The following is a 20907-nucleotide window of genomic DNA, read 5'->3' as shown; positions in this document are numbered from 1 at the left end:
TGTTCTTTAGGCTATTTCATCTTTTCGTCTTTGATTTTTTTGTTGTGTTATTTGTTTGTTTGTTTGTTTTTGATACCAGGAATCATAGCAACAACCCTGCTAGGCAGGTACTGTACCGCTGAGCTATATCCCCAGTTCTGGCCTTTGATTTTTAAAAGAATAAAATAAGACAGGACACAGCAGTACATCCCTGTAATCCTACACTAAAAGAGGCTGAAGCTGGAGTTCAGGATCAGCCTAGGCAAATTAGTGGCTCAGGGAGACTGTCTCAGAGTTAAAAAGGGGCTGAAGATATAGCTCATTATCAAGGTTCAATCTATACTACCACAAAAAAGAATGAAATATAAAGTATGAAAGAATGAAATATAAAGTGTCATTATGAGACTTTTAGCATAATTCTTTCCTCTATGCATTATTTTTTTTTTGTCTTTTTCATTTTTATCGGTACCAGGGATCGAACTCACGACTGCCTGCTTGCAAGGCAGGCACTTATGCTGCTGAGCTAAATCCCCAGCCCCCTCCTCTATGCATTATTAAGCTCCACAGGGTTATGGATCCTAGATATGGACAGAATGATACATACTTAGGTAAAAAGAGATACGTGGCTACACTATTCAGGCAGTGTCTCTAGTCGTTGTTCATATCCTAACTTGTATGTCTTAACTTGTCATGTATATTATTGCAGCAGATCTGAGTTGCTCAAATCTGGTGTATTTTCCAAAGAGCTTGCTTATATAGCTCTTGGAAATTGAGTTCTTAAACTATTTTAATAGATTAAAATCATTTTGTATGCCTGGATACTTGACGTACTGTACCAGTTTGCCTAGATAATTTACGTAAAAATACACTTACGTAGCTGGGCATGTTGACATGCACCAATAATACCAGCTACTTGGGAAGCCCGGACAGTAGGATTTCAAGTTTGATGCTAGGCTGGGTTACTTGAGACCCTTTTCAAGAAAAATCTAAAGGGCTGAGTATATTGCTCAGCAAGTAGTAGCTCTGGGTTCTATTGCCAGTAGTGGAAAGATTAAAATATGGTGACCATTGGATTTTCTTCTGGGAAGTCTGAAGACTTACCCACAAAAACCCTGGGCTTTAAGGCCCAAGAGTATGTTCCCATCAAAAAACACTTTACATATGTCGTAGCAGTTAGTTATGATAGGATTGATTGTGCCCTGTGTGTGAGAGAGTTCTCTGAAGCTGGTGCCTGGTATTGTCCAAAATCTATCCAGTGTACCCTGTCTTTATTTAATCCTCCTGCTCTGTATCCTTTCAGTGTTATAAACCTAGCTGTGAGGATATCAGCTGCTGATTCCTGTCAATCCTTGTACTGAATCATCAAACCTGGGAGTGAGTAGTCTTGGGGTGCACCCATGGTACATTGGTCTGAGTACCCATGGTACTCTTCCTCTGTTTTGGCAACTGTAACATACCACTACAGACAGTGTGGTTGAAACACAAATATGTATTTATGTTTCTATGGAGGCTGGGAAGTCCAGGATAAAGGCATTGGCAGATTTGGTGTTTAGTGAGGGCCTGCCTCCTGATTCATAAACATCTGTCTTCCCACTGTGTCCTCCCATGGAAGATGGGGCAGGAATGCTCAGTTCCTTTAAAAGGATACTGATCCCATTTATGAGGGCTCTATTTTTATGACCTAACTATCTTCCAGTAACCCCACCTCCCAATACTATCGAAGGTTAACATTATGACACATGAATCTGGATTAGACATAAACATTAAGTATTTTGTTGACATTCAGATTTTTTGGTAAATTTAGAGTAACTCAGAGCTAGGCAGGCAGTCATCAATAAAGAAAAAAAACTGATAAGAATTGCCAAGTATGGTGACACATTCCTGTGATCGGCACTCTGAGAAGCTGAGATAGGAGGATCACATGCAACTTGACCCATTTTAAAAGGTCAGTGCAAATTTGTAATAACTAGATCATGGAAACAACCTAAATGTAAAGATGTAGTATTTTTATACAATGGAGTGCTACTTAGCCATAAAGGAGGATAAACTGGAGACTTTTATAGATAATAAATGCAATTTGAGGCCATAGTCATAAGTGAAATAAATAAGACATGTAAGTATTGTCTCAGTGTGAGAAACTGGAAGAAACAACATGTATGTGTATTTATATATGTATATTTAAAAATGGTTAACATAGTAATACTACTGATTTCTCTGAGTTTACTGGAGAGAAAGATTTTTGCTGGTATTGTTCTGTTTAATGCAGATGTGTTGTGCTCTGGGTGGATGACAATGTGCAATGTGTGTACTGTAGTTGCCCCCTGATTGACATGTTTTGAAATTTTATTTTTTTTCTCTTTGAAATAAAATGGGCTTGAAAAAAGAGGTTAGCATATAGGTCCTGCCTTCAATCTGTAGTATCACACATACCAAAAAAAGAAAAGAAAAAGAAAAAAGTAACACACAAGGAAGGGTTATCAGACATCATCTGTCACGGTCTTTGCAATTTGCATAATTATTCACAACAGACTCAAAACCACAGCTGAGTAGGATCATAATCTTATAACAGAAATGACCTTATTAGTGCAATTTTATTTAGACCATAATTTATCTTTGTCTTTTCTTTAAAGACTTTTTTCCTGAAAAAATATTCTCATATGAATAATTTTAAAGCTAATAATCTAGCTTTTATTCTTTTAAGAAAAGATGGAAGACTTCAGATGTATTAAATATCTTCATGAGTGATAATATTTAGTTGCCATATGATAGACCCTAGTACTTTTATACACATTTTTTAATCTTTACAGCCACCTGTGAAGTAGGTAATGTAACTGTTTCCATTTCATAGATGTGAAAACAAAGCTTTACAGAGAGTAACTTTCATACCATCACATTCTTTAATAAATGGTACAGCCAAAAATTGATTTAGGCTCAAAGATTTTACCACAGATTCACATTCTACACTAGGTCTCAAGGGAGAAATCACATGTAGGTCAGCATTACCTGTGAAAATCCTCAAATCACCCAAATGATACAGTATGCTTATCAAAAAGTACAGACAAACTTTTCTTCAACTTTGTAACAAATCCACTGTTTCTTTGGTTAAAAATATGTTATCTTAACAGTGTACTGTATTATCAACATTCTTAGCACATTGCAAACACATATATATAAAAGAGATGTATAAGATTTGAGTCTAATTTAAGGAATGGTAGATCAATGTCTCTTTATCTCAGAGCATTGGACAAATGCTCCTTGAATGGAATGGCACACATTTTGAATTGGTTAAATTATGCCTGCTGTGCCCATCAGTTTCTTATTGTCGGCCTTATTATTTATTTAACAAATACTTGTTAAGCCTAATATATGCCAGACTTACAGGTATTGGAGATACAGAAGTGAGACAAGCAATTTGAGTTTTGGTAATAGGGGGAGAGACCAACTAATATCTGAATATATATGGGTGGCTGCTGGTAGTAAATACAGCTGGAAGAAAATACAGGTGGATAGAGAACTAAACTTAGTTGAAGAGGTGATGACTTTTTTTTTATATAAGGAAATCCAAGAAGCCCTCTCTAAACGTGGTAAGAAAGGAAGTCATGTGGCTGTGGGGGAGAAAAAGAGGCAGAGGGAAGAATAGGGAGTGAGATGAACATATATTCATACTCAGGGTGTTCAGAGAATACCAAGGTCATTGTGTTTGGAAGACAGTATACCAGGAAAACAAGTAGATGAGGTTGTAGTGATAGAAAGCAAACTAGATCGTGTAAGTCAGTGAGGATTCTGGAGTTAAGTTATGAAAAGCCACTGGAGAATTTAAGCATGAGAAAGCTCTTCAGTATTTCTAAGATCATTCTACCAGCCATGGCGATAATTGACTGTAGTAGGAATAAACGGTAGTAAGAGGGAAGACAGCAGACTGTTTCAAGAATCCACGTGAGTGGCCTTAGACTAGAATGGATGGTTGCAATGGTTGGAGATGATAAGTGGGTACAAGTGTGTTGCAAAGGTATCACTGATAAAGTTTTATTAATGGCTGATTGAGAGAAAGACAAGATTTCAGAGTAACCAAGATTTTTTTGTCCCAAGCAGCTATAAGACTGAAGATTCCAGGGCTGGGGATTTAGCTCAGTGATGTAAGCACGTGCCTGGCAAGTGCGAGATTGTGAGTTCGATCCCCGATATAAAAAATAAAAAAGAAAAAAGAATGAAGATTCCTGTATACTGAGATACTAGAAAACTGAAGAAGGAACAGAATTTTTTACCCTTACACACACACACACACACACACACTGTGTATGGGAGGAATTCTGGAATTCAGTTTTGTCCATGTTAATTTGAAATGCCTAATGAACAAGTAGAGATGTCAAGTAGACATTTATATGGCTACTATTGAAAGCCATGAAACTGGGTAACATAGTGATAGGTGGAGCAAAGATTTCTGGGAACCATACTCCAGGAACTTTTCTGTATTGATGCCATGTAGTCTGATCTTGCCTGAGTTTTCTCTTTTTATTCCCTTCTCTTTCGAGTATGTGTTATGTTGCCTGTACCTGTGATACAATCCAATGTACCACACTTCTAAAGTAGTCTGAAAATGAAACTAAAACAGTGAAACAAATTTTATTTACATATTGTTTTAAACTTTATAGAGAATTTATTCATCACATGATAACTGCTCTAGTAACTCCGCCCAGTACTTTCTTACATGTCACCTTATTTTGATTTTACAAATAAGTGATTTTCTTATAGAGACACAGCTTTAGAGAAAACATGTTTTAAGCTGGGCATGGTGGTGCATGTCTGTAATCCCAGCACTCAGAAGGCTGAGGCAGGAGGATTATCTTGAATTCAAGACCAGCCTGAATTACATAGTGAGACCCTGTCTCAAAAAATACATGTTTTAAATTTACATATAAATATAAAATATTTTTTCATGTTTTTCTTTAAAATATTTTAAGTAATGCAAGCTTACATGTAAAGATTCCAATTAATTACAAGTAAAAAGTATGCTATGAGTAGTGATAAATTTTTCTTGGTAAAATATAATAGGCCTACACTTGAGGATGAATTAAATCAAGGAATTCTCAAACAGTAGATCAGAAACTTTATACTTCCTTATTCATGCTACACAGTATTGTACCCTTCTAACCCATGTGTGTCTCCTTAAACTAAATAAATCGGACAATCACCCTTTTAATTGTACTCCTCACATTTGAAGTACTCAGTCACTACATATGGCTGGTAAACATCATAATAGACAATGTGGCTATAGAATACTGTCACTGTAGAACATCCTATCTGATAGAAATGCCTTACTATAATGACAGTTTTTCTATTTATTTTACCAACTTGTGAGTCAAACTGAAATAGCAAAAGCTATAAATAATTTACTTTTTCTAAGGTTAAAAGCTTAATATAATTCATTTTCACTGTATAATGTATTTCAGTAGTTTATTACTTTAAATTTATAATTAAAAGAACTTTTATACAACTAGACAGGACTTTTTCCCACTAGGTCCTAATTGATAATAATTTTTATGTTGAATGCTTAAAGGGTAACAAATACTTTTAAGACACAAATACTAATGCAGCGAGTGCTTTTAAAATGTAAAATAATATCTGGGTGTATTGGCACATACCTGTTATCTCAGTTCCTCAGGAGGCTTAGGCAAGATCACAAATTCTAGGCTAGCCTGGGCAACTTAACAAGAGCCTACCTCAGTTGAGGTTGTTTAAAAAAGGGAGAGTAAGAGAGGTGAGAGAGCTGGAGATGTAGTTCAGTGGTGGAGTGCTTACTTGGCATACAAGAGGTCCTGAGTTCAATTCCCAGTATAGCAAAAAATAAAATTATGACTGGAGGTTTAGCCTATTGGTAGCATAAGGCTCTTGTTCAATCCCCAGCATAAAAAGTATATTTTAGCATTATTTATGATAAGAAATGCTTAAAATACTAGTTTTTAAATTACTTAGATATTAGAACTAAGAGGAATTTCAGGTCCCAGGATTTATGGTGGTTAAAGTTATTACTTCTAATATTTTCTATAAACAGAAAAAGGGAATTCATCGTTGTTCAAAATGCAGATTGCAATTTTTGACCTGCAAAGAGAAAACAGATCACAAAACACAACATCGTACCTTTGTGAAGCCTAAAGAACTAGAAGGATTGCCTTCTGGAACAAAAGTAAGTATTAACTATGTTCTATTTTAATATTTTTATAATACAAATAAACTGCCTCATTTCATTTAATGAATGTAATATGAAAAAGTGACTTTTGATTAACATTTTAATTTTAGGTTTTATTATTCTTATTCATGGAAAGAAAAACTTCTGGGGCTGGGGGTGTGGCTCAATGGTAGAACTCTGCCTTGCATGCACAAGGCCCAGAGTCCAATCAATCTCCAGCACCGCCAAAAAATAAAAGAAAACAAAAAGCTTCCTCCACTATAGTGGAAGAGTGCCATTTGAAAAAAAGAAAGAAAGAAAAACTTTTAACCATTGTTGTGTTTGTCTGTTTATGTGTTTATGTTTATTGTATAACGCTGAAGATTAACCCCAGGGCCTTTACACTGAGCTATATCCTCAATTTTATTTTTTACTTTTTCTCTCTTTTGTTTCCTCTTTTAAAAAAATTCTAATTCACCCTACCATAGACATTAATTTAGTCTTTCATTGTCTTTCCATTTTCTGTAATTTCCAACTTATACCTGTATTTAATACTGCTTAAATCTACTAAACACCTAAATTGATTACTTTCCTAAATCTAAGGATTATATAGTTTTAGTATAAATATGTATCACATATTTTCATAACAATTTGACAAAACCAAATAAGCATGTTTCGTTTTAATTCCATGCTCCTTCCACAGTTTATAAAATCTGATTTAATGATCAGAAACCTGGTTGTTACTCTTTAGGTACAGCAATCTTCCTTTTGAACTGCCACTCACTTTTTGTATAACAAGCAATAGAAAAACCAAAGAAATCTTGCTAATCTTCTTTGACAGTATAAAATGTGGACCCTTTTTAAAAATGAAACAAATACATCCAAAACTCAGTGCATTCAAGTGAGTTGAGTTCCTGAAGGTAAGTCAACTTGGAAGGCTACAGTTCAGTCTCTTAGCTACACTGCCACTGCCACTGCACAAAACATCTTTCAACTTCCTTTGGGATTGCCCTCAAAGCCAGGTGTGTACTTTCTGTATTAGCTCAAATTAGACTTAATTTTTGAGAACTCTCTCTTGGTGCCAAATATTGGCATTGCTGCTTTTTATAAAACAATATATTCTTAAATTAACTTTGAATGCAATTCCAGAAGAGGAAACCCGTGAGTTTTTGGGTGATGATAGTTTGCTGGCATTAGTAAACAACCTTCCAGCATGATCACTTTGCAGGGTAACACTCATTTGGCTGTCTATATTCTAGCATATTTGTTTATAGTGACATTATTCTTTTTAAAAAGAATATCATTCTTAAAAATTCTTTTTCCTTTAAAGCATCACTGTCTTAAGCGTTTTGATAGAAAGTAGTTCTTCTTTATCAATAAAGACTACTTTAAACAAATCTTGAAAACAGATTATTTAATTACAAGCCTTTTAATCATTAACTGAAGATAAAATAATTTGAAATTGCTAAGATACTAAAAAACAAAACAACCTCAAATATAAACAAACACAGCAAGAACCAAACTATAATTTCTGAGCTCTACTGTTTGTTTTGTGCTGAGTACATTTTAATTTCAAGGCGTATTTTTCTCTTTTTTAACATAATTATTGAAAAGCAACTATTCTTCCACTTAATGGTAACAAACGGAAACAAAACACATCTGTAACGAAAGAATTAAAATATAAAATAGTGATAAGTCTCACGACAAACTTTACAAGACCTATATACAGAAAACTAGAAAACATTACAGAAAAATTCAAAATTTCAAGATACATTTTAAGGTGAAACACTTCAAGATAACAATTCTCTTTTTTTTTTTTTTTTTGTATTTTTCATTTTTATCGGTACCGGGGATCGCTTGCAAGGCAGGTGCTTATGCCACTGAGCTAAATCCCCAGCCCCCAAGATAACAATTTTCTATGAAAATACAAAAGACTTTAAGTCATTAACACAATTTGGAAAAGGAAGAAAAACTTGTGAAGGCTAAAATGTTTCCAGAATTAATGTACATTTCTAATATGTACTCTTTCAGCTTCTCACACTAAAGAGACAATGCAATGCTTGCACATATAACTGATTTATTTCACTTATAAGTATGGGCTAAACTTCCATGCATTTACTGATAAGAGTCTTCAATTTTTCCTTTTTTGTTGGTGAACTCCGTTGTATTTAAAAAAACAGCTTTTTTAATCCATTCCTTGGTTGATGGGCATTTGTGTTTCCAAAATTTTGCTGTTACAAATCGTGCTGCTGTAAACATGAATGCACATATATCACTGTGATATGATGTTTTTAATTTTTCTAGGAAAATACCCAAAAGAGGAGGAGCTGGGTAAATTGGACCTCTAATCCTAATTTTTCTTTTTCTTTTTTCTTTCTTTTTTGTACTGGGAATCAAACTCCATGACCTCGTGCTTGCCAGGCAGGTGCCATGCCACTGAGCTACATCCCCAGCTAATCCTAAGTTTTTGAGAAACCTCCACACTGATTTCCACAGTGGTTGCATCAGTCTACACTTCCACCAGCAGTGGAGAACTGTTCCTTTTTCCCCACAGCCCCTCCAGCATTTGTTGCTAGTTGATTTCTTTATAAGACCCATTTTTCTGGGATAAGGTAGAATCTCAGTGTTGTTTTAATTTGCATTTCTCAGTGGCCAGTGATAGTGAACATAGCTTCATGTATTTGTTTACTGTTTGTATTTCTTCATTTGAGAAGTGTGTATTCATCTCTGATGCCCATTTTTGCATTAGATCTCTAAATTTGGGAGGGCTGAATTAAGTTCTTATATGTACTAGTTAGTAATCCTTTGTCTGTGGGACACTGGCAAGTATTTTTTCCCAGGTTGTACTTTGTCTCCTGACTATGTTGGTGGTTTCTCTTGCTGTGCAAAACTTTTTAATAAGATGAAATCCTAGTTGTTGATTCTTTATGATGGTTCCTGTGTGATCAGGATTTTATTTATAGTCTCTGCCTATGCCAGTGTCTTCAAGAGTTTTACCAATTCTGTCTTTCAGCAGATTTAATGTTTCTGTTTTAATCTTTAAATATGTAATCCATTTCAAATTTAATTTAGTGCAAAGTGAAAGATATAGGTCCAATTTTAATCTGCAGCAATGCAAAGCAATTTTTTTCCAGCACCATTTATTAAAAAGATCATCCTTCCAGTGAATATGTTTGGCCCCTTTGTCAAAGATAAGGTAACTGAGTATGTCTGGATTGTTTCTGCATCTTTTAATCTGTTCCTTTGATCCTCATGTCTGTTTTTTCCCCCAGTACCATGCTGTTTTTATCACAGTAACTTTATAGTATAATTTAAGTCTGGAATTGTAATACACGCTGCCTTCCCTTTGTTACCCAGAATTTTCTCTGCTATTCTAGATCTCTTTTGATTTTAAATGAATTTAAGGATTATTGACTCTAATTCTGTGAAATATGCTGTTAAAATTTTGATCAGAATTGTATTGAATCTGTATAATAGTTTTGGAAGTACATCAATTTTTACTGAATTTTTCTTCCTGCCCAAGAGCAAGGGATATCTTTCCATTTTCTGATATCTTCTTCAATCTCCTTTTTCAGAGTACTATAGTTTTCAATGTAGAGGTCTTTTGCATCCTTTTTTTAGATTAAATCCTAGGTATTTGATTTTTGGGGTGCTATTTTGAAAGGTGTTGTTTCCCTAATTTCTCTCTGTTTTTTATTCATGTACAAGAAAGCTATTGATTTTTGAGTGTTTATTCTGTATCCAGCTATACTACTGAATATGCTTATTAAATCTAGCAGTCTTTTTTTGGGTGGGTACCAGGGATTGAACTCACAACCTGATGTTTTCCAAGTAGGCACTTACTCTGCTGAGCTAAACCCCCGGCAAATCTAACAGTCTTTTAGTGGAGTTTTGGAGGGTCTTCCATGTAGAGTATTAGGTCTTCTGCAAATAATAATTTATCTTCTTTCTTTCCTGTCTTTATTCCATGTATTTCTTTCTCTTGTCTAGTTGCTCTAGCTAAGGTTTATTATGTTGAATAAAAGTGAAGACAGTGAACATCCTTGTCTTGTTCCTGATTTAAAGTGATAGCTTTCAGGTTTTTGTCCATTTAGTATAATACTGGCTGTTGGTTTGTCATAGGTAGCCTTTATCAGATTTAGATAGAGATCGTTTATTCCAATTTTCTGTAGGGGTTTCATCATGAATGGGTGCTGGACTCTGTCAGAAGCTTTTCCTGCATTTATAGACCTGATCATATGGTTTTTGTCCTTGATCCTATTAAAATGGTATATTCATTGATTTACATATGTTGAAACATTCCTGAATTTCTGGGATGAATCCATCTTGGTCGTGGTGTATGATCTTAATGATTTGCTGAATTCTGTTTGCTAGTGTCTTATTGAGGATTTTTCCATCTATTATTCATTCGAGAGATTGGTCTATAGTTCTTTTAGTTGAATCCTCTGGTTTTGGTATCATGGTAATGCTTGCTTCTAAGAGTGCATTTGGGAGTATTGCTTCCCTTTCAATTTCATTGAAGAGTTTAAAAAGTAGTGGTATTAGATCTTCTCTAAATTTCTTGTAGAATTTAGCAATGAATCCATTAGGGCCTGGGATTTTCTTTGTTGGTAAGATTTTAATTGCATCTTCTATTTCATTGATTGATACTGATTTATTTAGGATTTTTATATCATCTTGATTCAGCTTTGGTAATTCATATGTCTAGGAATCTGTCCATTTCTTTAGCATTTTCTGTCTTACTAGAATCGAAGTTCTCAAAGTAGATATAGGAGATCTGGATTTCTGCAAAGTCTGTTGTGATTTTACCCTTTTTATTCCTAATTGCATAAATTTGAGTCTTTCCCTTTTGTAGTAAGGTTGGCTAAGAATTTGTCAATTTTATGTAAATTTTGGAAGAACCAACTTTTCAATTCATTAATTCTTTGTATTGTTTTCTTAGTCTCCAATGCATTAATTTCGACTCTGATCTTTATAATTTCCTCCCTCCTACTAGCTTTAGGCTTGGCCTGTCCATTTTCTAAAAGTTTTAAGGTTTATTTATTTGTATTTGGTCTGCTTTACTGCTCCAGTGCTCACTGCTGTAAATTTTCCTCTTAAAACTGCTTCATTGTGTCCCATAAGTTCTGGTACATTGTATTGTCATTATCACTTAATTATAGAAACTAATTTCTTCTTTTATTTCATCTGTAACCCATTGGTTGTTCAGGATGGCATTATTTAATTTCCATGTGTTTCTGAAGTTCTTGTTTCTTTTACTATTGATTTCTAATTTCACTACCCTATGGTCTAATAATATGCATGGGCTAATTTCAGTTCTACATTTTACTTAAGCAAGTTCTATGAGCTAGTACATGGTCTGTTTTGGAGACCGCCTTGTGTGCAGCTGAGAAGAATGCATATTCTAATGTTGGGTGGAGTGTTCTATAGATATGTAAGTCCATTTGTTCAAAAGTTTGGTTCAGTTCTAATATTTCATGGTTGATTTTTTTTTCCAGTCAGTCTGTTTTCTCATGACAGTGGAGTATTGAGATACACCAATACAATTGTATTAATGCTTATTTTATTTTTCATATCCATTAATACTTGTTTTACATAGTCGAGTGTACTGATTTTTGGTGCATGTACATTTATAATTGTTATCTCTTCCTCTTGGATTTTTCCCTTTACAAGGATGTAGCGACCTTATTGTGTCTGTCTTAATCTTGGCTTGAAATTCACTTTGTCTGCAAACAGAATAGCTTCCCTTGCTTTTTTTCTGTGTTCCTGTCATATGGAGTATTATTTTCAATCCTTTGACTTTCCGTCTATGAATTTCTTTTTGAATTAAATGTGCTTCTTGTATGCAACATATTGTTGGATCTTGCTTCTGGATCCACTGTGCCAGTCTGTGTCTTTTGATTGGTTGAGACCATTAGCATTGGGCTGGGGACTTAGCTCAGCAGCATAAGCACCTGCCTTGCAAGCAGGCAGTCGTGAGTTCGATCCCTGGTACCGATAAAAAAAAAAAAAAGTTAAAAAAAAAAGAGATCATTAACATTGATTGTTATAACTGATTTGCATTGACTTATTGTCATGTTATTTTCCTGTTTTGGCCTTGCCTGGCAAATTTCTTCTATTGGGTTTCACAGAATTGTGCATCCTCTTATCTCTTTCTAGAATGTCCTTCAAAACTTTTTGGGGTTCTGGTTTGCTGGTCATAAATTTCCACGGTAGTTCTTTGTCATGGAAGTATCTTACTTCTCCATCAGTTTTAAAGGATAGTTTTCTGGGGTACATTAATCTCAGTTGGAGGTTGTGTTTTTTTAGAGCTTGAAAAACTGCCCTCCAATCTCTTTGACTTGAGAATTTGAGATGAAAAAATCATCTGTGATTCTGATGGGCTTGCCTTTATAGGTGATTTGTTTCTTTTCCCTAACAACTTTTAATATTCTGTTCTTGTGTTGAATTTCTGGATTATAATATGCCTGGCTGTAGGTTTTTTTTATCATGAGTTTTATATGCCTCAATTTTCTGCATGTCAAATGCTTTTTTTCTACCAGGGAAGTTTTCTGTCATGATGTCTTTGAACAGTTTTTGTTTTTATATGTGTGCTGACTCCTACTTTTTCATTGACTTTAGTCAATCTTAGGTTATTCTTCTTTATATTATCTAGCAGTTGCTAGATAATATAGCAGCTTAGATTGATTTCTCATGGGCCCTTTCTATTTTCATTAAATCTTTCTTTTCATGGTCACTAACCACAAGCCTGTCTTCAAAATCTGAGATTATGTCCACGCATTGGCTCATTCTGCTGTAGATACTTTCAATGGAAATCTTCTTCTCTTGCATATCTTCCTGAATCTGTCTTATGGATTCCATTTCTTTCCTGTTTGGGCAATCATGGCTTTTCATCATTTTCTTAAGCTCCTATATTTTTTTAATCTGTATCTCCTCTAGAGTCACTGAGCATAGTTTTCATTGTAGATACCATTTCTGTACTTATCAGAAGAATTATTTCTGATTTGCTTTTTTCTAAAGCTTCATTGAATTGCTTTGTTGTTTCCTCTTCAGAGAGGTGAGGTAGGTGGCTTAATTCCTTGGTCAATGCTCGTAAATTGCCTATGGAGAGTTGCTTTATGATTTGTATTTAAAACTCTTAGAAAATGAATACTTCTCAGAGATGTTGTCCAGAAGTAGCTAGTTTGAGTCTGTTGCAAGATCCTACCTCTTCAATCTGTTGGAAATGAGAAGTTGCTGCCTGCTTGACTTAGCCCGTGGTTCTTTGACACTGGCCCACAGTCCCTTCCAAGACCTTTTGGCAGTCTTTGTCTTAGAACGCCAGGGAAAACAGCCAGGTAGAACAATTATGCTATTCCTGGCTATAAAGTAGCACCACCACCAACAACAATAGCATCAAACACAGCCTAGAAATTGTCAAAGTGAGGTAACCAATATTTTACCACCTTTAACCACATGAACCAGCTGTGTGGTTATATAACAAAAGCTAAAACAAACTAGAAAATTATACACAGTGTACAAATCCTTAAAATATCAATTTTACCCTCAAGGGTTAAAATTTAAAAGAGATTAAGAAAAAATAGAGAAGTAGAAGAGGAGGAAGAGATTAGATGTAAGGTTAGAGGACTAAGTATCACACTTACTTTGTAAAACTAGTGCAGTAGACCAAACGGAAAGAGAGAACAAAGAAATAAAAGAAAAACAGAACAATAACCACAAAGAGACTATGTTGAGAGTCATATAAACATAAGATAAAACATTGAAGGAGAAACAAAAAATTACTTCCAGGTCTCTCTCTGCTGTTGCTGGTACACAATATGTGGAAACAATCAAGATCTGTGTTGATTTATCCCAGCAAGCCAGCAGTAGCTGTGTGGCAGAGTACTAGATAATCCCAGTGAGCCTACACCTTTATTTCGCCTGGAGTTCAGGCTGTATTCTGGCTGTGAGGGCCAAGACCAGACTCATTTAGCCTGGAGCAGTCAGTGTCCCTTATGAGAGCCTGAACTCAGCTAAATGGATCCACTAAATGGATCCAGCAGTTGTTCTGAGTCCTGAGCTCAGCCCTCTTCAAGATGGTTCCTTCTACTGACACTCTCCCATGGGATGACCAACCCCCCTGAGCCAGCACAGTCCTCTATTTGCTATCTCCCCTCGACTGCTGCATCTCTCCGTGGAGACCTCCAGCACCACTAGTAGTTACTGTATGTCCATAGACCCAGACCACTCCTCCCATACAGTGAGTCCTGACTCAGGAAGAGGGCTTCACCAGCTTCCTCCTTCTCCTCTGTTGAAGTTTTTCTCTTCACTCACTCTCCCTGTAGGCTTTAATTCCTCTTCAGATCCTTCCTGGGTCTAGGGCATCCAGTTCCCTCCTATTTGTCTTCCTCACATTGCTGTATTCCAGTGTCTGAATGGCAACTCTCAGAAAAGTGCTTTCTCTGCTGCTTACTCCTGCACCATCCTCCAAGGCATATTTTCTAATAACTCTACCTTTTTTTTTCTCCATCATCAGTCTGATAGTACTAATATAACTGACGTAAAATTTTTGAAGCTTTCTTTATTCCTGTGATTCTGAATATAATTTTCCAAGTCTTCTGTTTGTCTTAAACCAAAACCTATCATTCTTAGCATTTTTCAACAGTCCAGGTTTGCTTTAAACTCAGTATGTAGCCTGGGCTAGTCTCGAACTCACCACAGTGATCCTACTGCTTCAGCTTCCAGAGTGCTGGTATTACAGGCATTTCTTGCCTATTATCTTGAAATTAGTCTCAGTCATTTGTTTCAGCTTTAAATCTCCGTTCTTCTTATAAATTTTTTTTTTTTTTGGTAACAGAACTCAAACTCATGTCCTCACACTTGCCAGGCAGGTGCTTATGCCATTGAGCTAAATCCCCCGCCCCCTCCATTCTCCTTTTTTGCCTTCAAGTTCCAAACCCTTTTGGAAGCTGCTTAAAGCTACTTTTGGGTCATCATTTTTAACCCTTTTGAATTATAATACTGATTTTCCAAATCCACTTTTGGCTCAGAATTACTATATTCAGTATATTCCAGGTCATAATCTTCCTCATAATCTCCTACTTTTTTTATTTAATGTCTTTTTAAAGTTGGGGTTTCACTGTACTGTTGGGGCTGGGCCTGAACTCACTTTGTAGCCCTGGCTGGCCTCGAACTGAACAACAGTGTTGTGATTATAGGTGTACATCACCACACCCAGCCTTCTTCCTTTTTATGTTTGAGACATAGTCTTACTTCAGTGTATATTGGACTCATGATTCTCTTTCCCTCAGCGTCCCAGAGTGTGGGGATTACTGGCAGGCACCGCCATACCTGACTGTAACCTTTGTTTCTTTTTGAGTTGACATGTACTTTGCCAAAGTGATATTCCTTTGTAGAGAACATGGCTAGATTGACTATAGGCTGAATCAATAGATTATTTTAGTGTTTTATAAACTGCTTTTGAACTAGTACATTTGGAAGCATGAAATTCTTAGAGCTGCTCAACTATGCTAATTTTTGAGACAGGGTCTTCCTAGGCAGTTCAGGCTCAATTTGCAGCCCAGGCTGATCTCAAATTGGCAACAGTCCTCCTGCCTCAGCCTCCCTAGTGCTAGTATTACAAGTGTGCACCGCCTTTCCCAGCTTGTAATTACTTTTTATAACAGCTTGAAAATGTAATTCATAACCATCTGCTTGAAGTGTGTGGTTCAGTAGTTGTATCTTAGCCTACTCACAGAGTTGTACAAACATCATAATAAATTTTAGAACATTTTTCCCTAAGAAAAACCTTATACTCATTAGCAGTCCACTCTCTATTTCCCCTACATCATTCTATGCAAACTTTAATTAAACTTTGGTCACTATGAATTTCCTATTCTGGTAATTTTGTGTAAGTAAAATGATATAATATATGATCTTTAGGGACTAGTTTCTTTCACGCAACATTTTTCTAGGTTCATCCACATTGTAACATGTTTCTGTGTCCTTGTATGGCTGAATAGTATTTCATTATATGGATATTTCATATTTTATCCGTTTATCAGCTAGTGGACATTTGAATTTTGACTATTATGAATAATACTTCTATTAAAAATTCATGTACAAGTTTTTGTGTAGACCTGTGTTTTCATTTTTCTTGGGACATACCTAGGAATAGAATTGCTGGATCATGTTTATTATGTATATTATATTTAAAGAAATGCATGTCCTTTTTTTGTTTACTTGAGCTTTTAGTAACCTATTTAAGAAAGCATTGCCTAACTTGTGGTCATGAAGATCACTTTTATATTCTAAATTTTACAGTTTTAATTTCTAAAATTTGGTCTTCTATACATTTTGAGTTAATTTTTATAGCTAAATATGAAGTAGGGCCAGGCACAGTGGTGCACATCTGTAATCCCAGCACTCAGGAAGCTGAGGCAAGAGGATTACTGCAAGTTCAAGGGCAGCCTGGGCTATATAACCCTGTTTCAAAAAAATTAGTAAGTACATATGATATAGAAGTTTGAATTAATTCTTTTGGTTCTGAATATCAGTTTTTCTAACATTATTTGTTTATAATACTATTCTTTTTCCCCAACAAATTGTTTTGGCATCCTTGTCAAAAAACAGTTAATCATAGATGTGAGGGCTTGCAGGTGGTATTTTTAATGTGAATGAAATAATCAGTTTTCTTTGTCTTTTATTGTTACTGTCTTTTTTACAAAGGGTTTCACTATGCATTTCAGAATGATGAACTCAGTATGTACCCAGGTTGGCCTTGAACTCATGGCAATCCTCTGCCCTCAGCCTCCTGAATGCAGGGATTACAGGCATGTGCCACCATGTCTGACCACTGATAATCAATCTTTAAAATGTATGTGTTGCTTTTTTTAATAGGTTACTATTCGAGCATCAATTGGACCACCTCAGTCAAAACCACCAAGTACACCTTCCAGTTCTGCTGCAAGCTCTTCTTCTCTTCAAGTCTTACCTCCAGAACCCGAAAATACAACTGCCAAAAATCTCACAAAATCTTACGCAAACAAAGCTAAGACAACTAAGCTTCAGGCAACTGTGTCCACTGCTAATAAACCCAACACAAGTAAACCGAGTGGAGGTGCAGCTAAATGCAAAAAACTCTCTTACAAGCAAAAGAGACAGCGCAACAGGAAAAATAAACTCAGCATAGCTTTGAAGAACTTAAGGTACGTTTTTATTCCTGATATACAATACTAACTTAATCTTAAGATTTTATTTTCATATAATATACCATACCATAGAACCCACTGGTACGTTTACATGATAATTACTTATGTGGCATAAAAGCCAAATGATTAAAAGGTAACCTTTTGTACCTGCTTAATAGAACTTGAACCTTATACACTGAATATTGTATTTTGTGCTTTTATCTTGTGATAGTTGAATTGGCTGATTTGGTCATTTTTATTCCGAAGAAATACTAACTGGTATTAAATTTTTTACATTTGTTCTAGCATATTGTTTCAAAGCAATTTTCAAAATTATAAGTGTCTATTAAAGGTTATTGATTTAAAATATCTTGTCTTCGGTTCATAAATCATTAATATTTTTGTCCTAACAGTATATTTTATCAATTTTTTGTCTCCATAAGATGTCATCGGGGAATTTACAAGTGCATTGAGTGTCGTACCAAAATCAAAGATTTTGCAAACCACTTTGCTATATTTATCAACTGTAATTTTTGCAAATACAACACTAACTGTAACAAAGCCTTTGTAAATCATATGGTCAGGTAAGTTAAATATGTGAAATGCCAGTCAAAATTGCCATTCAAATCAGTGATAGAGTACTGCTTGGCATGTGCAAGATCTTAGGTTTACTCTCTAGCACTTCCCCGCAAATATCATTCTGCAAGTTAAATTTTTGAAAGCATATGTATCTTATTAGAAGTGACTTTACTTCATCAAAGAGCTAAAATCTAATAAAATGGATCTTCTAGGTTATTCCTTGTACTGTTTTTTAGTGTAAATAAGGGGGCAAAAATTAGAATTGTTAGACTAATGAAATTAGAATAGGCTTATTAAGGAAATGTGTTCTATTTTTAAAGTTCAAATATGAAATTTTTAATGTTTTCAATATATTTACCAAATTAATACATATGACCATGAGTTCTCTGCAAAATGATCACTTTAAGAGGCTTCAGGTATTGTCATGATGCTAAGAACATTATTTTTCCTCCCCTTCTTCTTTTCCTCTTCCTCTCTCTCCCCGTCTCTACATTCTTTTCTCAGCTATCCATCTATCTTTCTGTTCATTCAATGAAATGTAAAATGAGAGACTATAGGGATATTCTAGTCATATGCTGCTGTTGGAAATTTTTTGATACATTGATTCAGCTTATATTATTCTGTGCTAAAAAAAGATTTCAGAACCTGTATTGTAGCCAGGCTCAGTGGCACATGCCTGTCATCCCAGCACTCTAGAGGCTGAAGCAAGAGGATCTCTGTGAGGCCACCCTGGGCTACATAGTTCAGAGTCAGCCTGAACTACATAGCAAGACCCTGTCTCAAAAACCCAAAGAAATAAAACCTGTATAACATTCATTGGGACTTCATTAGAAGAGGTTTAGTCCTTCAATTTGGATTTTTTTAAATAGCCAAAAAGTATTTAGTGTAAATTTAATGAGTTGATTGTTTAAGATAAATGTACTTACTTTCAGTTAGCATTAAGATATAAGGAGTAAAAGTAATTTTCTTGAACATCATAACAAGACCTCTGTGTTACTTTCTTGTCATAGTATGTCACCATTGTGAAGGATTTGCCCATACTTTTTGATGATTTCTGGACCTGACCCTTAAGAGGGTGTTTACCCCTTAATGATCAGCCTGACCTCATGGTACTTTGGCATTTTTGGTGCTAGCACTTTTCATCTACCTCTTAGTTAAGGTATTCCCCATCTTAGCACTATCCCATTTTACCTATCACATGCAATCCTTATTTTGAATTCACATTTCGTATGTCTTTCAGAGTCATGATCCTCTTTTCATTCCAGCAGCACTGTTCATTCAGCTTCATCCTGCCTCGGTGTCGTCTGTTTTGAATGCTGCTGTGTTTTTGTCCTAGAATTCATTACATCATCAATAATGCTTAACCTTGATGTCTTTGAATCTCATCATTTTTGATCTCTCTCTGGTCAATTCTAGAGTAGCAAACTGCTTGATTCAGTCAGCTCTGAATTCATAATCTTTAACTTTAATTTGGTCCTTTAAAAAAATACATCCCTTTCAACATGTCTTTTATGACCTTCAAGTTTTTATGGTAGTCTGTCATTGGTAATGTTGCCTACGTGTCACTTAGAGGCCATTGTTTTTGTTTTTCTTAAGTGTTTTTTCTACCTACAGTTTTTTTTCTCCTTCATCAAGACATTAACATCAGAAAATAGATATGTTCAATTTTTATAAAGTTAATTCTATTCTTCTACTTTTGCATTTCCTGTTTAACATTATTTAGGCATTATGGGCCTTAATTTCATTTCTCTCTCTACCACATTGCCTCTGCCTACAAATATTTTCAGGTATTTTTTAGGATAAAGAAATTTATCTTTATATTTTTTTTGTTTGCCTTCCTTTTATACCATCAATATTTATAAGAAAAAATATTCTTTTGTTTACCCATTATAATTCAAATACCATCCCCACCTACTGCTAAAGCTGCTCCTGTGAAGTTACTCATTAATGTCCTAATCACTAATATGCTTACCTTGAGCATACTAAGCAAGCACCCTATCACTGAGCTATGCTCACTCACTTTTGAAAATATTCTCTTCAACTTATGTTAACCTTGTTACTGCCCATTTTCTTTCCTTTTTGCTGCTCCTCTAAATCATTACTTTTTTTTTCTTTAACCATTCTTATTGATTTTTACTCAGTTTCTTAGTACCTTATCTATTTTCAGAACCTCATATTTTTACTTTTTCACTGTAAATCCTCTAATTTCAAGGCTGACTTTTCCTAAGATCCATTTCTTCATTTCTAACTATTTGATATTTTCACTTTTGACCTACTTTGCATCTATAAAAGAAGTTAAACATTGTTTAGGATTCAGAACACTTTTACCCTGATATTCATTAAGCTCAGTCTATCTCAAAGTATTACTTACATAAATGTAGAGCACTGGCATGAAATAATTCACTGCCCTACGTTTCTAAAGCTCACAGAGTTCTCTTGAAATGCCACCATACATCCTGGTTTCCTAGGATTCTACCTTCTGTAGTATTCTACTCATTTTGCTTTAAACCATACCTCAGCCAACCTTTTCCTCAGTATTCTTCTGGAAACAATGTCTTATTCTGTGCTAAACACATGACTACCCTAATGGGGCCTTAATTCTACCCCTAGTTTATAGAGGACTAAATTGGAAAATATTTTAGGCATTTTTTAAATTTATTTGTGCTACTCAGATTGTCATCACTGTGAAGAAACACCTGAGGTAAACAATTTACAAGGAAGAAAAATTTGTTTTTAGAGATTTCAGTCGATGATTGGCTGGCTCCATAGCATTTTGGGCCTGTGGCAGGACAGCAGATCATGGCACGTGGCATGGTAGTGAAACAAAACTGGTTGTCTCATGGCTGCTGGAATGCAAAGAGAGAAAGGAGTTGAGTTCCCAATATCCCATTAAAGGATATTTCCCCAGTGACCTAACTTCCTTGCCCTAGAACCTACCTCTTAAAGGTTCTACCGCCTCCCAGTTGTACCACAAGATAGCAACCAAGCCTTTAGCACATGAACTTTAGGAGACAT

General features: G+C 35.2%; 1 protein-coding gene across 8 annotated transcripts in view; it reads left to right on the top strand.

Moving 5' to 3' along the window:
• Positions 1–20907, top strand: part of Znf280c (zinc finger protein 280C) — a 76013-nt gene that overhangs the window by 33041 nt on the left and 22065 nt on the right. For 6 of the 8 annotated variants that reach the window (XM_063246410.1, XM_063246415.1, XM_063246409.1 and 3 more), the window contains 3 exons: positions 6032–6163; positions 17024–17331; positions 17757–17897. In XM_063246410.1, coding sequence (XP_063102480.1) covers positions 6032–6163; positions 17024–17331; positions 17757–17897 — 581 coding nt within the window. The remainder of the gene's footprint in view (positions 1–6031; positions 6164–17023; positions 17332–17756; positions 17898–20907) is intronic. The other 2 variants (XM_063246416.1, XM_063246414.1) reach the window with 1 other exon arrangement.

The sequence above is a fragment of the Cavia porcellus genome, unplaced genomic scaffold (genome assembly GCF_034190915.1).
Source record: "Cavia porcellus strain 051 isolate PalLab524CR breed Dunkin Hartley unplaced genomic scaffold, mCavPor4.1 scaffold_3, whole genome shotgun sequence".
Classification (NCBI taxonomy): domain Eukaryota; kingdom Metazoa; phylum Chordata; class Mammalia; order Rodentia; family Caviidae; genus Cavia; species Cavia porcellus.
Note: the sequence above shows the minus strand (reverse complement) of the source record. Positions and strands in the feature narration are given on the sequence as shown.